General features: G+C 32.2%; 1 protein-coding gene across 5 annotated transcripts in view; it reads right to left on the reverse strand.

Moving 5' to 3' along the window:
- Positions 1–2,254: 2,254 nt before the first annotated feature.
- LOC124369928 (DDB1- and CUL4-associated factor 7) overlaps positions 2,255–23,304 on the reverse strand; it is a 63,971-nt gene continuing 42,921 nt past the window's right edge. For all 5 annotated transcript variants that reach the window (XM_046828122.1, XM_046828123.1, XM_046828127.1 and 2 more), the window contains 3 exons: positions 22,840–22,991; positions 21,260–21,377; positions 2,255–9,178 (listed from right to left, as the gene is read on the reverse strand). In XM_046828122.1, the coding sequence (XP_046684078.1) occupies positions 9,003–9,178; positions 21,260–21,377; positions 22,840–22,991 (446 nt within the window). In that variant the 3' untranslated portion in view covers positions 2,255–9,002. The remainder of the gene's footprint in view (positions 9,179–21,259; positions 21,378–22,839; positions 22,992–23,304) is intronic.

The raw sequence follows: 23,304 nt of genomic DNA on the forward strand, positions 1-23,304 counted from the left end.
ACTCTTAATTTCATATTACTTCAATCTGTACGAATATCTTTTGATTCATTTATGTGGAAGATAGAGATTTTTAAATTATTAAAAAAAAATACCTTATCATAATTTAGAGTAGAATCAAATCTGCACTGAACGGTTTGATTGATTGTTTTGTTCTCGTATCGAATCAGAACAATACTTTATTTCTCTCTCTGTAACAATAACATACTTGAAAAATTATTGTATTTAAACTTAAGTACTGGATGTCAAATGTTTCAGTATTTACTCTCTACAGTTCGTTGAAAACACTCATTAAAACTGAAATATTCAGTAATTTGTAAAACTGTTACAGAGATTTTTATGACCGCTGATTTTAAAATAAAGTGTCAGTTGTTACTAGTAAAAGTCCCTTTAAATAACAGAGAGTAGTCAGACAATTCTTATTTAGGAAATTTGTGAGTTTTGAAAATAAAGCACTTATTGGCAGCTGTGTTGGCAGTACATATTGGGAGCGGTCAAATGTTTTCACAAGTCAAAAACATTTGGTGTCTCGCTATCGGCTGCTTCATACTCTTGCTTCTGTGTTGGTTCACCTTTCCGTGTTTTTATATGTTACCTTTTTTTATGTATTAATTAGTGAGGAGCCTCTGGATTATAAAAAATTAACTAAATTTCTAGGTCTTATATTGTGTAAAATATATAATAGATGAGTGCCTCAGTTGAGATGCACATATAATTAAATGTGATATAATGCAAAATGACCTCTTATCTATAAGCTTTGATAACAATATCACACCTTTATGATAAAACTATTGAAAATGATTTATCATGTGCACATTGCCTCACACATTAACTATGGTATTTGTGTATATGGAGGGACAACAAAGAATAATTTGGATAAAATATTGGTATTACAAAAGAGAGCAATTAGAATAACAAAATCTTTATTGTAATGAATTGGTTAAATCAAATTTATAAGATTTAAATATTTCTACTGTTTATGGACTTTACATAAATGAACAATTTTATTTTCTGAAAAGCAACCTAAAGGTATAGAGCAACACATGCCTATAATTTAAGAGGGAAGGAGTTCATAGATCACTGTATTCACCAATTACATTTCTATAAAAGTATATTTTTTACATAGGAAACTATTTCTTTAGATATTTAAAAAATAGCAATAAAACAGGAAAGAGGAAACAAATTCATATAGCTTGAATAAAGATGTTCTGATTGATTGATATATCACACACATTATTAATTTGCTAGCATGTTTTGTGTTTTACCAGAAAAATCGAAGTTTTAACCACGAGAAGTTTACAACCTACCTTGTATTTTATAAATGTAAATAACCCTTTTGAATAAGTTTTGAAACAAAATTCAAATATTCCTGGTTCAAAACCAGCTGTTTTAACCCTTAAAAATCCAGTACAATCAAATCTTAAAGCGTGTTGGATTAACAAGATTTTACTCTATTATATTTATAAATAACATTTATGCGTGCCGAATCTAGCTGGTTAATGAAGGCAACAGATTTTTTCTAGACATTTTCCACTTTACAGTGTTACGAGAAATCAGTAACACACTTTCGAGATCTTAAATCGGATCTGTGCTTTTGGTTGATAACTAACCTAACACATAACTACAATCTAAGGTTAGGTAACTACAATTCTTGACTTATGCGTATCACAACGTTCTGGCATGATTTGTTTACTTTAACCTAGATTGTAGTTATGTGTTATGTTACATATCCAAAAACCTGAGAAAGAGATCAGATTGCAGATTATGAAACTTAGTGTTACTGATTTCTTGTACCACTGTATGATTATAAATGTCCGCAAAATCCTATTTCCTTCACAATGCTTCCATTGTCAAAACAAAATTGTCGCTGGTTATTTAACTAAAGATGATATCAGTGATTGTACTGACAATTCCCAAAGCATCCGTGGCAAAAAAAAAACAAAAACAGGTGTCTTCTTAAATGATCAAGACACAAGTCAAGTAAATATTTCTAAACGACAAAATAATATTTCCACTTATCTATGTGACATTCTTTTAATAGAAGAAAACATTTTGAATTGGAAGAAATCAATATTGGAAATGTTTTATCTTACATTCAGTTTTCAAAGTAACTTTGTATAACAGAGAAGAGTCCCCTGGAGTCTATACACAGGTGTTAATGACATTCAATTATTTTATTCTAAACCCCTATTGTGAGGTTTGACTGGAAGTGTGCCACTTTAGGAATTGAGGTGAAAAACCAAAACAAAGGAAGAAATAATTTGCTTGAAAGAAAATTTATTTATACATTTCTAACATACAACCTGTGAACTGCATAATATAACATAAATAAATTTGGAAACCAGATAAATGCTAATTTTTATGATTAGTAATAAAAACAAATTGTAATAAATTGATATCACAAAAAATGCTTACAGAACATTGTAAATATGCTGTGAAATAAGGCTCCATATATTCATACGTTATACAGTTGAAAATGTGTTAAGTGTATTAAAACAGTAAAAATAAAATATGAATACAGTTAATAGAGTTGAATTTGTAATAAATTAAATAATCAATACAGGTTCAAACAAACATATTTCAAAATATATAATAGTTTTTATTTTAACTTTTAAGAAGGAAAAGTTCCCTTTCAACCCTTTGAGTGCTGAGATTAAACGTGTCTCTGGGACTATTGCAAAAGATAGGTTATAAAAATTTTTTGATTTACTTAAAGAGCTAAAATACTAATATTATGTCTGCTGCTTTATTAATACTATAAATGTTTTATTCTTAGACTATACTTAAAAGTTTTCGTCGAACACGAAAATGGAGTAATTATTACAAACCGGCTGCAAAAAGAAACTTAAATATTAAATATACTGAGTATAGAAGTTTCCGACTCAAACAGAGCTTCATATATATTTTTCATAATGAATTACAATGTATTATGTTTCCTTAAAGCGTACTAATTGAGTTTAAAGGCGTCTTAGATAGCCGTTACAATATGGGATGTATCTGATAACTCGTACCCAACATTAAAAATGCACAGGGTGTGCAGAGATCATAAGAAATTTATTGATAATTTATTTAGACGAACACAAACATGGGTGCACACTGAATCGCATGTCTGCTCAGTTCTCTAACATTGTGGAGATCTTATGTGTACATAACAGATGTGTGTTATTGTGTTACGCTTACTTGCTACGTTATGTAAATGTGTCATGAAGTGTTGAGTATTACACACTCCGTTATATGGAGTACAGGAATGGCACAAGTCTTGCGATAAAAAGGATTGTACGAGTGGGCTGTCATGTGGATACCCTTCACCAAAACTTGTAACTTCCACATAAATACATTACATTGTGAAGACATTTGTGAGGGGGTCTATTCCAATACTGAACGTTAAACCGCTGTCAGTTAATTTATAGAACAATCGACTACTGTTACATATAAACCAGAAGGCACAGCCACACGGCTATAGAAACAAACAATAAGCCGTTATGAATTATTTAGAACAGTTCTACAAATAAAATTATATTATGATATTCTTTAGAATTATAAAAATAATGACATCATAAGATAACAAGGCTTTATGTAAAATATATAACCTTAAAAAATATATATAAAAACCAAGTTTCTGATAAACAAAAATAACACCTGTGCAACATACATTAGTTTTGATATGCTCTTATATATCTTTATAAAGTTTCATTCCTGTAACAAAAGTAAAACCCCCCTTACTTTAATAAAATTAACCATTGTAAAATCTAACAAAAACTCATTTAAGAGCAATGCGCATACTAAAATGAGTTTTTTCATACAGCAAATTTACCTTATTTAATTTTAAAATACAAATCACTGGATTCACGTTATTTTTGCTAAAACCCACATAGTCAAATACTGATCTATATACTCTAGGAACATCAATTCCACAATAGAACTTATGACACCAAGTAAGTCTATAATCTTATTTTAGGGTTTTACCTGCAGCATTCGAAAGAACACACAAAGACATCCTCCTTGACAGTAAAGACCAACACTCAAGGGTTTACGTATTGAGGGGGAGATATTTATATAAAATTTAATGTCTGGCAAGTTTCTTGGTATTTTAGAGAGTTCAAAGTAAAGATTGTATATAATACTGGATCTCATGTATATACAAGCTGATGTTACATACAAAATGTCCATCCAAATATTCTATCCTGACAATGAACAAACAAAATTAGTACCATTAGTTCAACAGGGTATATTATAAAATCTGCACTAAGATATCAGTGAAATAATTTTCAAATATTATGCATATGTTTTTCATTATAATGTTAAGTTTAATATTATGCTGTTTTAAACTAACGCAAATTAAAACTGCTTACCAGACAAGAAATGTTATTTTAACGTACAATTGAGAATGTTTTTTTATTTACAAGTTCATTATTCTGGTAGTGTGGATATTCCTTGAAAAAGTTTTCAGGAGTTTGTCTGGCATGTAAATAGCGCAAGATCCTATTTGCATTGTATAAGCGCACAATATATTTTTCCTGAAATCGATAGGATTTCTCTTGAAACGTTCACGACAACGGCTAATTTCCGGACTTAATAAAAACGCAAAGGTAATGCATAGCGATGTGTACCCCATCAGGCGCATGACGTGCTTTACAAAAACCTGGGCTGTGTTCGATGGGGTACACGATGGTAATTGTGAAAGATAACATGTACTCGATGGGGTACACGTCGCCGTGAACGTGTTAAGGAAGAATTCACTCAGCTATGTTAGTTTTAGTAAGGGTCAAAGGAGTAAAAAATACGAAGTGATTATGTTTTCTCTGATGATGTTTTTATTAGATTGATACAATTAAAAAAAATTAACCATCAGAGAGTAAAAAGCAAAATCAGTGTGACTCAACCACTTAAAGATTGATTATTTGATTGAAAATGCGGTTTATGCTGGTTATGACAGTAATATAACTAATATTTATTGCTTGACGGTTGGTTTTAAAGTGGCAAGCTAAAAAATTATACTTTGAATTTTTAACCCTTCCAATATTGCCCCATTCCGAACCCAACATGAACTAGCAAGGCTGACGTTCAATTTTTGTCTCAGGGGAAATTTTTTTACCGATTTCAAGAAAAACTAGGTCATGTGCTTTTACAGTGCAAAATGAACTTGGCCTATAACCAGAAGTATAAGGGAGCAGTGCCATTATCTAAGTCTATCCTAGGTCAGAAGACTAGACTTCAGTCCTCACTTATAAGGTCAATAAACCATTTCTTACTTTATTATAATATTTCTAATATCCACTATCACAGATCATTGACTTTGAATTACATGTTGTAATCCAATATTTGTGAGCAAAATTCTAATACGTTGCTGACATCCAACACAAACTTGGTTCAGTAAAAATGGAAAGTATCAGGACACTATGGTGAGAAGTGATGTTTTGTTTCAGGACAGTTGTTGTACACGATTAGAACAGAAGTGGACGGATGTCAATTGTGAGATGAAGTCATAACAAAAGTGCGTGACAATATCAAAGAAGTGTTCATTTACAACTTTGGAGAACTGTCAGACTTGATCCCTCATGTATCAGGGACTGTTTTGTACGTAATTGTGATTGATGTGGCCAACAGCTGGCAGAATTGTAAGAAAAAGGCAATGAAAAATTTGTTACAAATAGCAAGTATATATGTACTTTTCAAAGAACCCTTTTATATTACACTGGTGAAATGATTGTTTTCAATTGATTTAGCACATTCGCAATTCTAGCGCAAACTGCGGCCAGCTGGAAATTCGGAAACAAAATTGCCTTAGTGTGAGCTCAGTTACGGACGGTTTCACAGTTTCTTTTCATGCAAACAGTTCTCATATCCCCATCTTGGCTTATTTTCTATTCTGCGTTGTGTTTGTTGGTATGATTAGTGCATCGTGACTGTGTTTGTGTAACTGTAGTCTAATGGAGAGAAATCCGATTTAAGTTCTGATGATATTTTTGAATACTGTGTGACAGTGGATATCGTTCTTGGGGAAAAGTATAAACATTTTTTATTAAATTAATAAATATTTTTAAATAAACATAACTGATTCGAGAGTGTCAATGGGGGATGGGGACTTAAAAACCAGCGGAGTATTGAGTGCGGACTGGACTAGAGTCAGCACCGGTGTCGGCGAGTTGGAATTGACGTTAAATCAGCCTCGGAAATGACTTGATCAATTCCTGTCAACAAGGGGTCCTGGATATCTTCAATTAACTTTTCGGATATCCCGACGTCATTTTGAGGTGAGTAAAACCATTTGTACTTTTCCAAATTTTAGGTTCACACGTTGCCTCATTTCCCACAGTGAATGGTATAGTGATATAAATTAATACATAAATTGCGGTAACTAAAACCATTGTCATACTTTGAACTCTCTATAGATGGAAAAAGTTGACTATTTTTTCTCACTTCAAATTTTAGAGTATTTTTTCTTAAAACTATGACTACACAACAAGAAAATATTACAAAACATGTTGAAAAATATAATTAGATTTGCATATTATTGTTTTCACCTACTGCAGCTACTACAGTACACATTGACATCATAACGTACATTTACACGATGCACATCGTTGACGACAAACTACACTCTGGCGTTTCATGCAACATTAACAGTACGGACTAATATTATATATATTAAATAACCATACATATTGTACAATATTAATGCTTATGTTACACCACAGTAAAAAATCGTCTTTTAAGACACAAACAGCAGTCAGTTGTACTGTGCCGTACGCAATAATTGTAGTTTTAATTGTATGGTATTTTAATTGCTTGCCGTTTCACTTGCATAACATAGTTTTGAGTTTTTTTGTGCAGAACAAAGTAGAACATAAATTTTTGATAGTGTACAGACTTAGGGATGGAAATAGTGGTTATGAACTTTATTCGTGGGAATGAAAGTTAGAAATTCACTGGACATTTGTTTGTTTAAAAACTGTGTACCAGTAATGAAATGACGGGATATAAAAAATGGATAAGGGGCACTTGCCAACTTAGAGGGAGGGGAGGGCATCGGCCAGTCTCTAAGGAATCAAAGTTTCTACCCCCATGTACAAGTCAGGCTAATATTCTTTTCTGTTGACTTTAAGAGAGTCAAATAAATTCTGAATGGTATCTTCTGCAGAAAGCCGTAGACCACTTTCCCTACGAGCAATCCCCAATCCCCTCTCTCTTAAGATAAAGGACAAGATGAATAAAAACGGACACAATTAGGATACACGGATGGAGGAAGTCTATAACAATTTCCATTTTCTTAGATCAATTCCAGCTGGTCAGGTGTAAAATTAACTACCATTATAATGAATTTTAGATGATGGGCCAATTTTAATTCTGGAATTATTTGAATTCAAACATTGTCATAGATTCTCGAACCTATCTCACATGATTGTCATAAATTCAGTTTCAATAGTGAATAACTGAATTACTGATCAAACTATATCGATAAAATATATAGTACGCTATTCCGTGTGATGTCCTCCACCACCACATTTTCTGAATGTAATTTTTCTCCTCAATTCTGAGCCACCCACTCATTGCTATACATGTAAGTACTCCAGTGACCGTTGTGCTTGTTTTTTTTAAATAGTTTTAAATAAAAATACGATAAGTATTTTGAGGATTAATAAGGATTTATAATATTTTTATTTCATCATATGTTCTCATTGATAAGAGCTACTCATAATTTATTTATTAGTTGGAAATGTTCTTAAAGAGTATGCCAAATCAATTGTCTGAATTTATTTATTTTCACACAGTAAAACAGTGTATTTTCTTGTACATGTTTATTATTTACACAAAGGCATTTCAGTATACAGGCAGCAAATTTCATATTTTTTGTTAATGTTTTACACACTTTAATATCTTTTTGGCTCTGTAAAACTTTACAGATTAATAATGCAAAATTTAAACTCTGTTCCATTAAATTTTGTATACTTAAAATCGCCTACAATTACTATTGTTCTATTACATTGTGAAAACAATTTCAATAAAAGGAGAACAAAGGATTTTTTAGTTTTTGAAGGCTTATCATTATAACTCTAGTTAGTATAATACCAAAACTAATTTAGCCACTATTCTTATCTTTTAAGGCTAAAGACTCATACTTAGGACACACTTAATGTTTCTTAATTGAGGGCAACTTCCTTCGACAGTCTTTAGTATTGATAAGTTTATTAGTACAGTTAAATCGTACCTACAGATTGAGTTTTTAAAGAACCAAACAAGATTGCTTGGATATTTCAACCATAGTTAGTATTCTAAATATAAGATGCTTATTTAATTATTATATAAAAAAAAAAACGAGAATCAGGACAACTAATTTGATGTTCACAATCTCAGAAATTGGCCCACCATTATTATTTATTTGTTTAGTACATGAATGTTTGTGGTTCTCAGTAGGATAGATGTAAAATAATATAAAAATCAATGTGTTTTATTTTGGTAGTCAACATGATATACTTTTCAGACTACTAACATTGTACTTATGGGGGAGGAGGGGACACATTTCTCAGTCCTGTCCATACAAAATGACAACCAGTGCCTATATAAAAAGAATAAAAAGGAGTTTATGCAATGCAAAGACATGATCAAATATGACCCATCCCCAATAAACATACAAATGCAAATTGTAAAAGAAATATTATGCGAATAAACAGAGAGTTTAAAGTTAAAAACAGATTTTTAAGATTTGTCAAACTTTTACAGAAGTAATATATAAACAAAAATAATAAATAATATGCTAAAACTCACTGAGTCACAATAAATATTCTATAAAATGCTTGAAAGTCGCACACATTTCTCCATTTCCATTTGACAAATATACATTTCTCCGCCGTTACAACCAGTTCTTGAATAAATACATTCCTCAACAGTATGTACAATTTTAGTCTAAAGTAGGAACAACTATAAATTACATTACTTATGCTATAAATTCACTATCTCAGTTACAAAAAGTAAATATTCAGGGAGTGGGAGGGGCTCTAATGAGTTCACACTCGAAGGATCTCTAAGGCCTTGTTGTAGCAGATGGCTATCCAGTCCGGTTGGGTAGCTCCCCACTGTATCTGGTTGATCTCCCCTTCTGCTGCGGTGTAAGCCAGAATGGGGTCCTCGATAGCTCTCGGCATCTGCTGAATGTCCCAGATCAGAGCTTGGTGGTCGTCACCTGTAGGGAAAATGCAACTTCTTGAATGTACAACCTAAAATGTTTTCTGAACTACTTTTTGGTCAACATGACTTCCTTAATAGGATGTTTATATTATTATGTGCGGGTTGTAATTTTGACTCCTCAAGGGAGTGAATATAATGCTCTTCTTTATATCTTAAAAACAACATATGATAGAAAAATCTCATTACATTTTAGTTGGAAAATTTAATTAAAAATCCAATGATACCAAATCTAAGAAAATCGGTTGAGTAATAAGGGAGATACTGCGCTTCTAAAAAACTAAGTACTTAACAATATCCACAGTCATTATGTGACATTATTGTTTGTGGGCCACAACAATTAGCTGTTTTAATTGCAGCTGCTCTAGTCAGCTGATTATAACATTAAATTGTTTTACTGATTACAAATTGTTGAACTGTGGCTGTAATATCCTTAATTATCACAGCATTTAGGTTTCTTTTGATTAAAACATAAGAAAATAAAAATGTTTATAATCCACAAAATAACTTTATTTACATAGGACTTCTAATGAATTTACAATTTTTTTAATATTTTAAAACAGTACAAATTACTTTTGAATTAAGAGACATTCAACTTGACATCGAAGGCCACCAAACCCCAAAACTGGGTTAATATAGTATTACACAAAACGAAATGTATTGTAACCTTATTAATGAACAATAAAATCCCTAAAGATTAACAAATATACAAATTTTGATCACTGCATAAAGATTAATAGGTATTTAAAATAAGAATTTTGGGCAATTTTATACTTAGGCATAAGCAAAACAGCTGAAGGTTAGAATGTGCTTTCTTTACAGTACGTATATGGGTTATGACTTCAGGAAATGACACTAATAACTGATGATTTAAAAATTACATTCTAAAGTAAAATGTAATTTAAGAAAATTACATTTACATTTACAAAGATATCCCTAAATAGTATTTTAAATGTGTGCTATTGATTGTCAAATGGCCAAAAAGCTTTTTCAATTTTACTTGTCTTCAGATATCAGAGAAGATACCTTTTAAAAGATGATAAAAGATTAACCCAACCCAACACCATAACCATGTTATATTTATACAAATTTCTGCATATTAACGATCGTAAGGTCTGTTTAGTTGTGTAGACAAATGTACAATCTGGTGTTTACCATTGATTTTCTCTATTCCATTAGATATTTTTTCATGCACTGCAAATGCTGTATTGTTACAACTACTCACTGCCCTCTAGTGCATACTCAAACAATTCAACAGCGGCCTGTTCAGTTTTAAAGTGGACCATTCACTCGTTCCTACATCCCTCTACTCTCCCATTTGCCAATGCGGTCTAACCAATTAATCAATCAATTTTTTGTCATTTAACAAGAATCAGTATTGACAATGTCAGAATACAGCAAACGTGCCAAGTCAACAGGTATAGCAATAGTTCAATGGTGTAAATTAATAACAGGTACTCTACAATTACAAGTAATAACATTAATTATGTACATGCTTAAATTACCTAAACCTTCTTTTAAGAAACAAGAGACCACACTAGTCATTAGGCAGTAAGTACATAACAATAAAACAACTAATTCTTAAGGGGGTTTGGTTAGGCAAAAACCTAAAAAATATGTATTTTTAATTTTTCGTTTATTTTTCTATGATTATTCCTACAAATTTTGGTAAAAATATTACTAAATTTTCATGACGGAAAGTAATTTAAAAAAATACATAACAAATTGAATGAACATAAAATTTTCTCGAATTAAGTAGTTGTGGTAAGTGCGTATTTTCTTATAGTACTGCTTTCTATAACTTCTACAACCTATTTTTTTGCTCTCAACTGTTGGTACGCTTGTAACACCATAACATTGTATCTAAAAAACATCTCACCGGATGATATTACTCATATTAGCAGTGTTATTGCTTACATTCATCGTGGATTGCATTTTGCATTTTATTGTATTGTGTAGTGTTTTGGCTGATTACTTTAACTTAGTTTGAACTTTAACTCAAGATGCCTAGAACTATGCGAATTTCCAAGAAAAAGGAGGACGGAATTTTGCAAAAAGAATTAGAATGAGGACTTTACAAGTATACCAATGCCTAACTTCTTGGAAGAGATTTTGGAGCAGGATCTCTCTAACCTAAAATTTACAACTTACCAAGTAAGACCCATTATTTTTACTTTCAATTTCCCATAAGTTGATTTTTTTCACCTACCTACACTTTTCTCAGGAACTATTGGATAGATTGTCATTAAAAAAATTACAGTTGTTCATTCAATCAATACATACATTTTTAAGTGTGAGATATTGTGAAAAAAGCTTCAAATATACTAAAAAAACTGTATAAAACAACTATTTTTTTTAACATAGGTTTAAAAAATTTATTTCAAATGAAAAATTTAGAATCCACTCTAAATGGTATGTGAAGTCCATATAATAAGGTCCAAAAACGTCATCATAATTATACCAGTGGCTCCTGGTATACATACAGAAAAATGTACATAAAGTATAGCAAATTAACATTAGAAGGATAAGCCCTTAAAGCAACCTCAACTATAATAGTTATATTTAGAATACTGGTCATATGGCAAATCTTTTCTTTAACCCTAAAACTGACTAAAGTACTGGCAAGGCAATTTTCATGTCTTTGCAATGTATACTTTCAAAAACTAATGAAAAAATATAGTTTCACGCTTACCATATGTAAGAAAAATGCCTTTCATATTCTATTACGACAATCATTTTTTGTAACAATTTTTGTTCAAGAAATGGCCATCTCCATACAACCTGACCATGTAATCGGCTATGTTGGCCATTATTTTCTTAGTATTACATTTTTATACTCATTATGGCAATTTATTAATTACACTAAGGTTTTATTACTAAACCTAAATAGGATACTAATAGTCCATTTAAAAATAATGTCATTAGCTTTTTTATTACGTTTGAAATTACTCACACAACAGTTCTTAAACAAGCCAAAACATGTCTTAAAAAAAAACTATAGTGTCTTGTAGCTCCAAAACAATTCAGTTAAATCAAAATCACCCAGAATACAAGCATTTTAAAATGTTGTTTTACATCCAAAATTGCAAAACACCATAAGAAATAAAAAAAACCTTGTTCATAGGACTCACCATGAGTCTTTTGCTAGTTCTAGGGTTAATTACAGCATCATTATTCTATAATCACAGAGGGAACATCAGAATCTAATCAGACACGTAAGAACTTCAGAGTAATTATTGTTATGTACAGCGCAATTTTGTTCATTAGTAGTAACATAAATTGTTCGGTGTTAAAAATAAAATTCACGTGTTGTGATAGTGATATTGACGTCGTAATTATCCATCACTGTTTCCTTATAGTGTTAGATCCAGGAGTATAAAAAGTAAAAAAGCTATCTTATCATGAGAAGATTCTCTATAAATAAAGGAACCAAACTAATTAATGTTGTGATAATAAAGGTTATGATATGATACAGTTATGACAGTTAAATGAAATATCATTTGGCATCATGATGTAAAGAATTAAAGGCAACACAAGGAAATGAAGGAATAGTTAAATGATGGTTGGTGTGATTATGAGCAATGTTGTTAAGCTCAAATTATTCTTGTTGGTACAGTAGAGTCCCGTTAATCCGACCTAATTGGGACCGAGCCCTATTCGGATTATGTGATTGTTCGGATTATCCAGAATTACAGAAAAATACGGTTTTAAACTTGAGAATGGGTCTATTTTGTTATAGAATTATCAACATTGTTTATTAAAACATGTTTTCTGACTGTTGCATTGTATTTCTTGACAAATAAACGTGTCTGCGAATACTAAGCACATTTACCGTATTTAGTGTGAGAGTTCTATTGTTAAGCAATGTGAGCGTACTGGATATTGTACGGGTCCACGCGTTCAATAGTTGTACGAAACTACGCGTCATCCAATAGACTCTCTTTAATGCGACAAAAGACAATAACTGAATTTTTGTCTTTTAACAATTAATATTGTACTCAATAATAATATCAGTACTGTACGTCCAATTTTTGTTTGATTTCACTTCTTAATACAGTAATTTAACTCATACTTAACCTATAAGTTTCAATTTGGTACTGTATTTAACTTCATTATTTATGTACTGTACCGTACACAATTTGTCTTAATAAAATACTGTATGTCTATTTAATTAAAGTTTTCTTTGTTTATGTACGAAATGATGCACCCATTTTAATTTTTTATGTAATTACTGTAATTATGTAATGGAACTGTTCATTATCGTTATAAATAATTCCTCCTGGACCTGTTCGGATTAACCGACGTTCGGATTACACGTGTTCGGATTAGCGGGACTCCACTGTATAATGTATAGTCACTGGATGAGAAATTCAGTTCTAGGTGTTGAGCACTTGGGGAGATGGGAAAGATGGTGATGGGGGAAGTGAGACAAGAATAGGTAACAGGCCATTAATTAAAAAAAGAGTTAATTTAACACTAAATTAAATTCCTAAGAGTTAAAGACTTGATCACTGAAGAAACTTCAGCCAATAAATTCTAATTAAAACATAATCTTTAAATCATAAAACTAGAGATAGGAACAATAAAAGAAGGGCCAAAGGTGTCAGCCTCCTATACCCTTACATCTATGCTGTCCTGCTTTTTCATCGTTTGTTCCAGCCTACTGTTCTGCTACTCTTATTTAAGAGTGTGTTCTGTGTCATGGTTCGATCGCATTGGTTTATGTCCTAACGTCTTGGTGTTGGGTTTTCTAGTTAAATGGGTTTTACACTTAACGGTTTTGTTGTAATGTTTAAATGTGGCTTTTAAATAAATTAGCCGGCAAAAGAAGTTTTTGAATTTTTGCACCAACTTCTTGTGAATTCTTCACTATATATTATATAGATATTCGTCACAGCTTGCAGCTTCCATTTTTTTTTGCTTTCACTTCTTAGTCAGACTCAAATATCGTCCTTTTAAACATCGAACTTTAGGGAAGAAAAAATCTCACCAGGAGTTAAATTGAAAAGAACAGGAAGAAGTCCAAAGAATGTTGTACTTGACCAAAAATATCTTTGACAAACAGACAAAGCAATTATTAGTCGGGGATTGTTTTTGTTCTGATGATGGATAAATTACTCTCCACAAATCGTGTCGTTTTCTTAATATCCACTTGTGTAGGGTAGCCAAGACTCTGTAATCTTAGCTTACTGTCTGTAAATTTAGACACTCTAATGGTTAAATGATGGTTTCCCCGAATAATTTTACCAACTATTGAAAAAATCTGTATCTGTTTTTGGTAAGTTTGTACCGTTATTTAGTTTTATTTTATATAATACATATTTTCACAACCCTGTTACTCGTTACTTGTTACTATAATACTGTTAATATAAGTTACATCTGATGTTCTTGGAATTAAAATCTTGGAGGATTAATAACGTAATTGGCATGTGTATTAATTTTTTCTCTCCGGAACTTGATAACTGACCATCCTGCTGCCGAGTAACATCTTGTGTGCCTTGTTCACAAGTTCAACTGAGTCTCTGATTTTAACTTTGAGTGCTGCTTCCAGCATTCATGTTTTATGCTTCTAGTTAACTAATCTTCACTTTTTCCTACTACAGCTGCAATTTCGAGCCAAGATGCTGACCCCGCGCTTGTGAGTCAAAATCACGAGAAGGGAAGTAAATTTTAAAGTTTTAATAATTATTAAGTTCGTATGCAAAATCCCCATAGAACACTGGAACCATTAGGCCCACACCCATGATGTCATTTAGTTCATTATCACTGTATTTGACAGCAATGTGGCAATACATTATTTTATTTTTAACATCTAGAAGTGGTGCTTTTATGTTTATTTGCCAAAATTAAACATATAAGTAAACTTTGCAATATACGCATGCCAATTAGGTTATTAATCCGCCAAGAATTTAGTTCCAAGAACATCAGATGTAACTTATATTAACCAGTAACGAGTATCAGGGTTGCAAAAATATGTATTATATAAAATACAACAAAATAACGGTACATATTCATTACTACGACCTCAGCGATATCCAACTCCATGTGTTTCATCTATTCGGTACATACAATTTATTGTGCCAATCTACTTTTAATATGCCTAAACTGCCATTAAACTGAGAAAAACTGAGTGAAAAAGCCACATTGCCTGCCATTAAGTTAGAGTATTTATCTAAAGACGAACTAGTGTTTGAACTGATATCCAGAGGTGTCAAGTTAAATAAAGTTTTTACTGTAAATAAACTTAGAAAGTCCTTGACAGTGTTTGAGAGAGAATGTTTTGCCTAATGCAAATAGCCTATTAAAAATAGGCCACTGTGAGGAAGTGTAAGTCTTCAGTGAAAAAGTTATTTTATGGGTGCAGTGAATTAAATAATCAAAGTTCCCTTTTACAAATTACCAAATGTCAAGAAAAGTGTAAACATTTAAAGAACTGTTTCATTTTAGACAGTCAGTTAGAACTAAGTACTGTACATAGTGAAACTTTGTGTGCTTTGAAGTATAGGCTATTGAATATTGAGGAACAATTAGCTAACAACTTGCTGCCAAATGTGGATATAGGACAGCTTAAAGTACTGGAAGCTAGATTAAACAACTCAATACAACAGGATGAGGTTATGGAGGAAGCAGTAAATAAACTCCAGGACAGCCTGCCCCAGAGGAAAGAACAAATAGGCCCCATTTCTGTGCAACAACCAACAACAATGCAGCCTACTGCCAGTACCACTACTTCACCTTCAATACCTATTTACAATGCTGATAATAATGGAATAAATGGATATATCTGATTTAAATATTTGTAATAAGTTAAACAACCCTGTAGAAAGTTACTTGAAAAAATTCTCAGTAACAAACAGTCAAGTAATCCCTGAGCTGATAAATTTTTTGAAACATTTGTTGAAACTTAAATCAGAAACCAGCTTATCTGAGAATGAAATATTAGCTTTGTTACCATGTTATGCAGAAGATCCTCTATTAGACAAAATAATACAGTGTAAGTCTGTTAGGCCAAATATCAACTATCTACACAGGGAAATAGTAATTCCACTTATCTCTGCAGGCCTATTTGAATGAATTAGACTAGATCTAGTATTTAGACCACAAAGGCATCATGAGCGACTTTATGAATATACTTACAGTGTTACAGAGCTCAGCCAAGTATTACTGTGTAATATAAGTGAACAGGACTTGGTGACTTGCATAAAAAGAGGTATTAAGCCTTCAGATAGAAATAAGTTGATTTTTGAAAACAATCCTATTTGTTTCACAGATTTGGAAAATATATGTATAGCTAGTAATAACATAGCTTTTAATGACAACTTAAGGGAAACTTTAAATAAGAAACATGTTAAATACATGTATCCACCACATGTTGAGCCTAAAATAGGTTCTGTACAAAACTCAAATTTATGTTTCAACTGTCACTTGGCCTAGTCACTTGGCTAAAAATTGTTTTAAGAAGCCAAAAAACTAGTTTATAGGGGAATTACACACTACACATAAAAATATCCCTCCCTGGTTTTAGAAGTCTAAAAATAATAAGTTTGTAAATAATCATGCAGTAAGAAAAGAAAAACGTTATTTTATGAAAATTTATGCTAATGTAATGAAAAATTGGAGTAAGCTAAATGATAGAAAACATAATCTGAGACTAAATGTGAGATATTGTAACAACATGTCTTTAATTAAAGCCATAGTGGGTAAAAATGTAAAAACTAAATGCTTATTAGACACCGGAGCAACCAGAGATATAATAAGGAAAGAGTTTTATGATAGCCTATTATTAAACAAATGTGTCTCAAAGTTAATGAAGACAAATGATAGAATGTTTGCTGCAAATGACACTGAAATTAAATGTTTTGGTTAATGTTGTGTTAAAATATGACACTGTATTAGGGAACCCATTTATAACTAACAGTAAACTAATCTTAGATCTTAGTGGAGACTCCTGTTATTTAGAATTCAATTGTAATGAGAACATATTAGAGGAGAACACCGCCCGAACAGCTGATTGTGAGTGACAATGACCCAAATAGAACAATTTATTGATCACTGAATGTAGGTCAGACTATTCTCGATGGTGAAAATAAAAACAAACATCTTTTTAAGTTGCATTCTTTAGTGTGGATAAGAACTCACTATTTACTAAGTAATAAAATGGATAAATGTAATGTAAAATTATAAGAACTCACTATTTAAGTAATAAAATGGATAAATGTAATGTAAAATTATAAGAACTCACTATTTAAGTAATAAAATGGATAAATGTAATGTAAAATTATAAGAACTCACTATTTAAGTAATAAAATGGATAAATGTAATGTAAAATTAGTGCCTAAGTATGAAGGCATATATAGAATTTTATACTTTTTAAGTCCAGTAACTTGTATAATCAAATATACAGAACATGTTTTTAATGTTAAAAAGTGCAAATTGTAGATCTTAAAGTAAATTAAGAAATTCATATTATTTCAAATTAAATTGTAGCGTTTATAGTTTTATAAACCACTTGCTGGCAAATATAAAATTAAAATACACCCCAGAATGTTAAAAATTTAATAAATTCTAAGCAATTAGTTAAGATGAAATGATTTAAGGGAAATACATTTTTAAATAGATTTTGTATAAAGGAAGTAAAATATTAAAATCCTGCGTGTTTGTAAAGGAAGGAAACAAACATGAAAAGTTTTTTCTGTCTTTTGTATGTATGTATGTTAAAATGAATGTTTGAATTATAAATATTGAAAGAATTGGTAAGTGTAATTGTTGTAAATATAGTTGGTATGATTTGTAAATATTTGTATTTTTTGAAATGTATGATATGTTATGCTTGTAAAATGTAAAACTTAGCTTCTTAGGGATAATTCCAGTCTTACAGTACTCCTATTCGGTCCATGTTTTGGCTTTGTCAGTGGCTTTTAAATGCAATATTGCACTAAACACTATATAACACACTCGGAATGAATGAATACACTGTATGAATGCGGCGCTGAATTACACGAACACAACACTACACAGATCTACGATTCTCTCGCTTTAAATACTCTTATTCTCGCAAAGAACAACTAAATTCAAACCTCACGGTAGCAAATGGAGACCGCTCTGACCTGCACTGGTTGATGGTATTTCTGGAAATTTCTTAACGGCTTGGTTGATGCAAAGATAGTGTACATACTAAGAAAAGTGCATTGCCATGCCACCTGTCGATATTTTCTTGAAGCTATAGTATTACCCACGCTACATAATTGTTGTATTAGTATATTTGAATGTGAGTAGTGCTGAAAAGTAATTTTTATTTGATTATTTAGAATGAAATATATGTATTTTGGGATAACCGGGTTTGCGAAAACAAAGAACGGGGGAAATCTGTACCGTTGTTTAGTTTTATTTTACATAATACATATTTTTGCAACCCTGTTACACGTTACTGGTTAGTATACGATATCCGATGTTCTTGGAACTAAATTCTTGGAGGATTAATAACGTAATTGGCATGTGGATTAATTTCCTCTCTTTGGAACTTGGTAGCTGACCATCTTGCTGCCGATTAACATCTTGTGCACCTTGTCCCCGAGTCTCTGATTTCAACTTCGAGTGCTTCCAGCATTCATGTTTTAGGTTTCTAGTTTACTAATCTTCACTTTTTCTTACTACAGTTGCAATCTCGAGCCAAGATGCTGACGCTCGTGCTTGTGAGTTAACATCATGTGAAGGGAAGTCAATTTTAAAGTTTTAATAATTATTAAGCTCGTACGCAAAATTCCCATAGAACATTGGAACTATTAGGCCCACATCCATGACATCATTTAGTTCATTATCAATCTATTCGGTAGCAACTTGGCAATACATTATTTTATTTTGAACATCTAGAAGTAGTACTTTTATGTTTATTTGCCCAAATTAAACATATAAGTAAATTTTGCAAATCGAGTATTCATTACTATGACCTCAGCGGTATCCAACCCCATGTGTTTCGTCTATTCGGTACAAGTTGTATTTCCAGAGTGTGGGATTAATGTTTTTACAAACCACTTGAAACCGACCAAATTAAAAAAAAAAATTCTGTGTAAGAGATAATTACCACCATTTAACTGTAACAATATTGGACAGTGATAGACTACTAACTATATTACAAGGAACGTTTTTAAAGTAAAGGCTGTTTCTCTCTACTGTTCTGTGGTTTGCGTGATTGCTGCAAGGAAGTGTATATGCCATCTTCTGGCGTTTCTTACCAACATGTCAGTTGCAGCACTGTAGCTAATCTATGAGTGTCATGGTGTGTATTTATCATGTTTGAGATTATTAAATCACCTGCTACCGGTGAAATTCAGTCAGTGATATGTTTTTGACCGCAAGGAACATGTAGGCTGCTAGTATTCATTATCAGCTTCAGGAAGCGTAGGGAGATATTGTAATGAATGATTGAAAAGTTCGGTAATGGGTAAGAGAGTTAAAGGGTGGCCATGTAAACGCTCATGATGAAGAACATTCAGGTCGACCAACTGAGGTCTCAGAAGACTTGGTGACGATTGACATGAAAATTTATGTGGGTAAACAATTCACAAAACAACTCTTTCCATGGATTTCTGATCAATGCAATGGCGACACATCCTCTCCTGTCAAGGTCAACATCAAACAAGTGTTATCACAGCGAAAGATCATGGCAACAGTTTTTTACTCGTGGAATTCATGCCATGAGGAACATGTAGTTCATATGGCAGAACCATAATCAAGCTGTGCCAAACAATACAAGATAAAAAACGTGGCAAGCTGATGAAGGGAATTTTACATGTTTCTTGCGGTCAAAAAACATTACTGACTTAATTTCACGGCGCGGGCACCAGCGAGCACGAATTAATTTACGGCAGCAGCCGCACGAACAGCAATGGTGCGCCACATCGTATCGCTCGCTATTGTATACTAGAAAATTCAGCTGTGAAGGTAATTGTTCAGATGGAACACGGGCCTGCTGGGGTATCCGTGATGTAGGAACGATAACATGCGAGCAAGGTTCCAGGGTGGCAGGGATGATGTCTGAATCATAGTCTAAATAAAGCGGCTCGGGCGAAGCGATTACAACATCCAGGCCATTGTCTAGACTAAACCCGCCAACATTTACGTCTGCATCGATTAGTTGTGTCACTAACCTCAAAAGTATTATAATAACAACTGAGGAAAACACCCAATCAGAAGCGCTAAAAAGCAGAGAGTAAACTCATATGAATGATTTTTCAACTTCGACATGCAACTGCGATCTGTAGGATATATATAAAACTTTGGAAACTCTTAACATAGACCGTTGTTAAACACTCTTAGTTGACAAGTGAAGACGATCGCCCTATCTATCAGACAGTAATAGAACTATTTGGAGGGAAATTTAACAGGAGATCGCTTTTGCGACCTGAGCTCGTCATCGTTAGGCCCGGCCGCTGCCAGCTCGACAGTGATCTGCAATGTGTTAACACATTCACAGAGTCAAAGCATGATCAACTCAACTCGCACTAACAGTAGAACAGTTATTTTTATCCAACCCTCATAAAAAATGTAATAAAATGTTTTTGGTTACAATACAATTTTGAATTTGATTCAGGAATAGATTAACTTCTCTGATTATCATTTCATACAATAAAACTCCCCCAGTATCCAAAACAAGGATTAAGAATAATAGAGTCCCTTTGTCACTGCTCTGGTGCGAGTATCTATTTTTCAGATACATCATTTTCTTTTAGGTACCCAATGAATTTTTTTAATCCAATCTAAAATTCTTGTTTAACTTTAAAATTTATCTGACCAAAATCAGGAGAAGAACCTGTACCTGGCCAGGTATTTCTGGATATCGTCTTAGGCCCTACTGAAATGCAACAAATGTAGAATGGATAAAATTATAGAGAAATTGTAATTAATTGTTAGACGTTAAATATCAATCTCTCAGACACCACACTACAAGGAAGAAATCATCATTATTTAAATGACAAACAAATAATAACTTTCCACTAAATGTAAAGTTAAAAACAAAATAAACACTTTATACTCTTTATTCTACTCAATTTCAGTGTTAGATAAATGGCCACAGGCTTACCTGCAGTGCAGATGTGGCAGGATGAATGGGGTGCCCAGGCAATGCCATTGACACAAGCACGGTGATTGTTCAGTCTGGCCACTGGCGTACACGGCACTCTCACGTCCAAGATTATCACCTACACACATTTACTTAAACTAAACACTAATCACGAAAACTTGTCATTGAAAATATGGTTTATTCTATTTTCTATTAACACTTTCACTGCCGACAACGTCTTTTGACGGTGCTGACCTTTACAATAGTAAAAATGCATTTAAACGTATTTAGATTTTGGCATTGATATTCATTCGTTATTTCCATGTTTTTATTTCTTACTCTATGGATTATGATATGTGAAATGTTGTTGGCAGTCATCTGGAATATTTGGAAAAAAGAGGTGTGTTCACGAATTCGTTGTAGCGCCGGCAATTTGTTGCTGTTCTGCTAATTCGTCGTCTACATTGTTATTGTTTTGCTTACTATTACTTTAGTTGACAACGATTGTTTTGCGAGTAAATACAATAAATCGTGACAGTATTGAAGACAAGAAGAGTTACTCAGATTTTTAAGTGACAGTGAAAGTGATGATTTATTCCCAGATGACACATAATAATCCTGATTTTATTACTGATGGACTTCTTGGAGGTGCAAGTAATTTGTTGACATTGGTTTTTTTTTACTCAACTAACAAATATAAGCAAAATAGTGATAACAACTTTTATTCTCATGTTTATAAATAATTTGTTTATTACAGAATTTTACAGTTTATTGTTTATGCTTCTGATGAAGTTTTGATAACGTCCCTGTAACAAGTGGGTTAGGCCTCCACACTAAAAAATATTTAAACATAAGTGAATTTCAATTGTAAATATTTGTAGCTATAATGACAGTATGAAAATGCTGAATACAGCAAATTAAAATGAGAAATATATTTATGTTATAGACTAGTATATATTGATGTATTTTGGTCAACTTTTTATTTTTCACAAAAAACATTACTTTTATTACTTTCTAAAACAAGACTTTCGGTTTGAAAATATTTATGCATGAGTATTCGTGTAGAAAGAGGAAGAACTCATCTTTAAAAAAAATTAAGTTCCATGGTTTTCTTATAATTGGTTAAAAAATTATATTTATTTCAAAATCATTAAAACGGGTGGCAATGTAAGAAGGTTGTCAAAATTAGGAGGTGACAGTGAAAGTGTTAACATAACAGCAACAGCGGAAAATGTTGTGCACGAAACATCGCTTCAAGTCAATTTTACGACTACAAAACACTCATTGTCTAAAAATTTTGAATATTAAAAATAAAAAATGACTAGGAATAAATCATCATAGGTTTTACTACAAACCTGAAAATTTAAGTTTCCAAAACTTAAGACAGTAAATTACTTCATCGTAAACTTGTATTTATATATAAATAATTTAATCAGGCACAACAATTTAAATATTGTAGAGAAATTCCTGGTTTTTTGGTAAAAATTTCTGGCTCATTTTCAGTAGTTTTCCCATATGAATGCTCAATCTTATTTTGAAAACTATAACAAACATATCCTGAACCGTTATTAGCGTTTGAACACACTGCAACAAGTACGTACCTCACAAGCATCCATGGCAACAGTGGCTAGGTAGTTAGGGTCCTGCTTGTTCCACGCCAGGCGCAAGAGTGGAGTGTGCTGCGGGTCTTCGTAGATTATAGTGGAGTGTTCAAGGTGTCGCAGGTCAAACATTCGGACTGAGCCGTCTGCACCTAAATCAAGCAATACCACTACTGTACTGATACATGGGTGCTGTATAATTCATTGTAAATAACTGATCTTCTCTCAGCACAAAACTATGGGAAAATATTATTTGTTAGACAATAGAAATTAACATCTCTATTAACATAATCTTGGAGATTAATATTAGCGTCAAGTTACAAATTTTTACATTGTAGGTTATTTAAAATAAGTCTTCAGTATTGGTATTTATTTTATTGTTTTGATGTTACATCTGGGTCCAGTGGTATTTTCTTCAGGTATTCTTGCACTGAGTAGAAGGGATTCTACTCACAAGGGATTGCA

Source organism: Homalodisca vitripennis, chromosome X (genome assembly GCF_021130785.1).
Source record: "Homalodisca vitripennis isolate AUS2020 chromosome X, UT_GWSS_2.1, whole genome shotgun sequence".
In the NCBI taxonomy this organism is placed as follows: Eukaryota; Metazoa; Arthropoda; class Insecta; order Hemiptera; family Cicadellidae; genus Homalodisca; species Homalodisca vitripennis.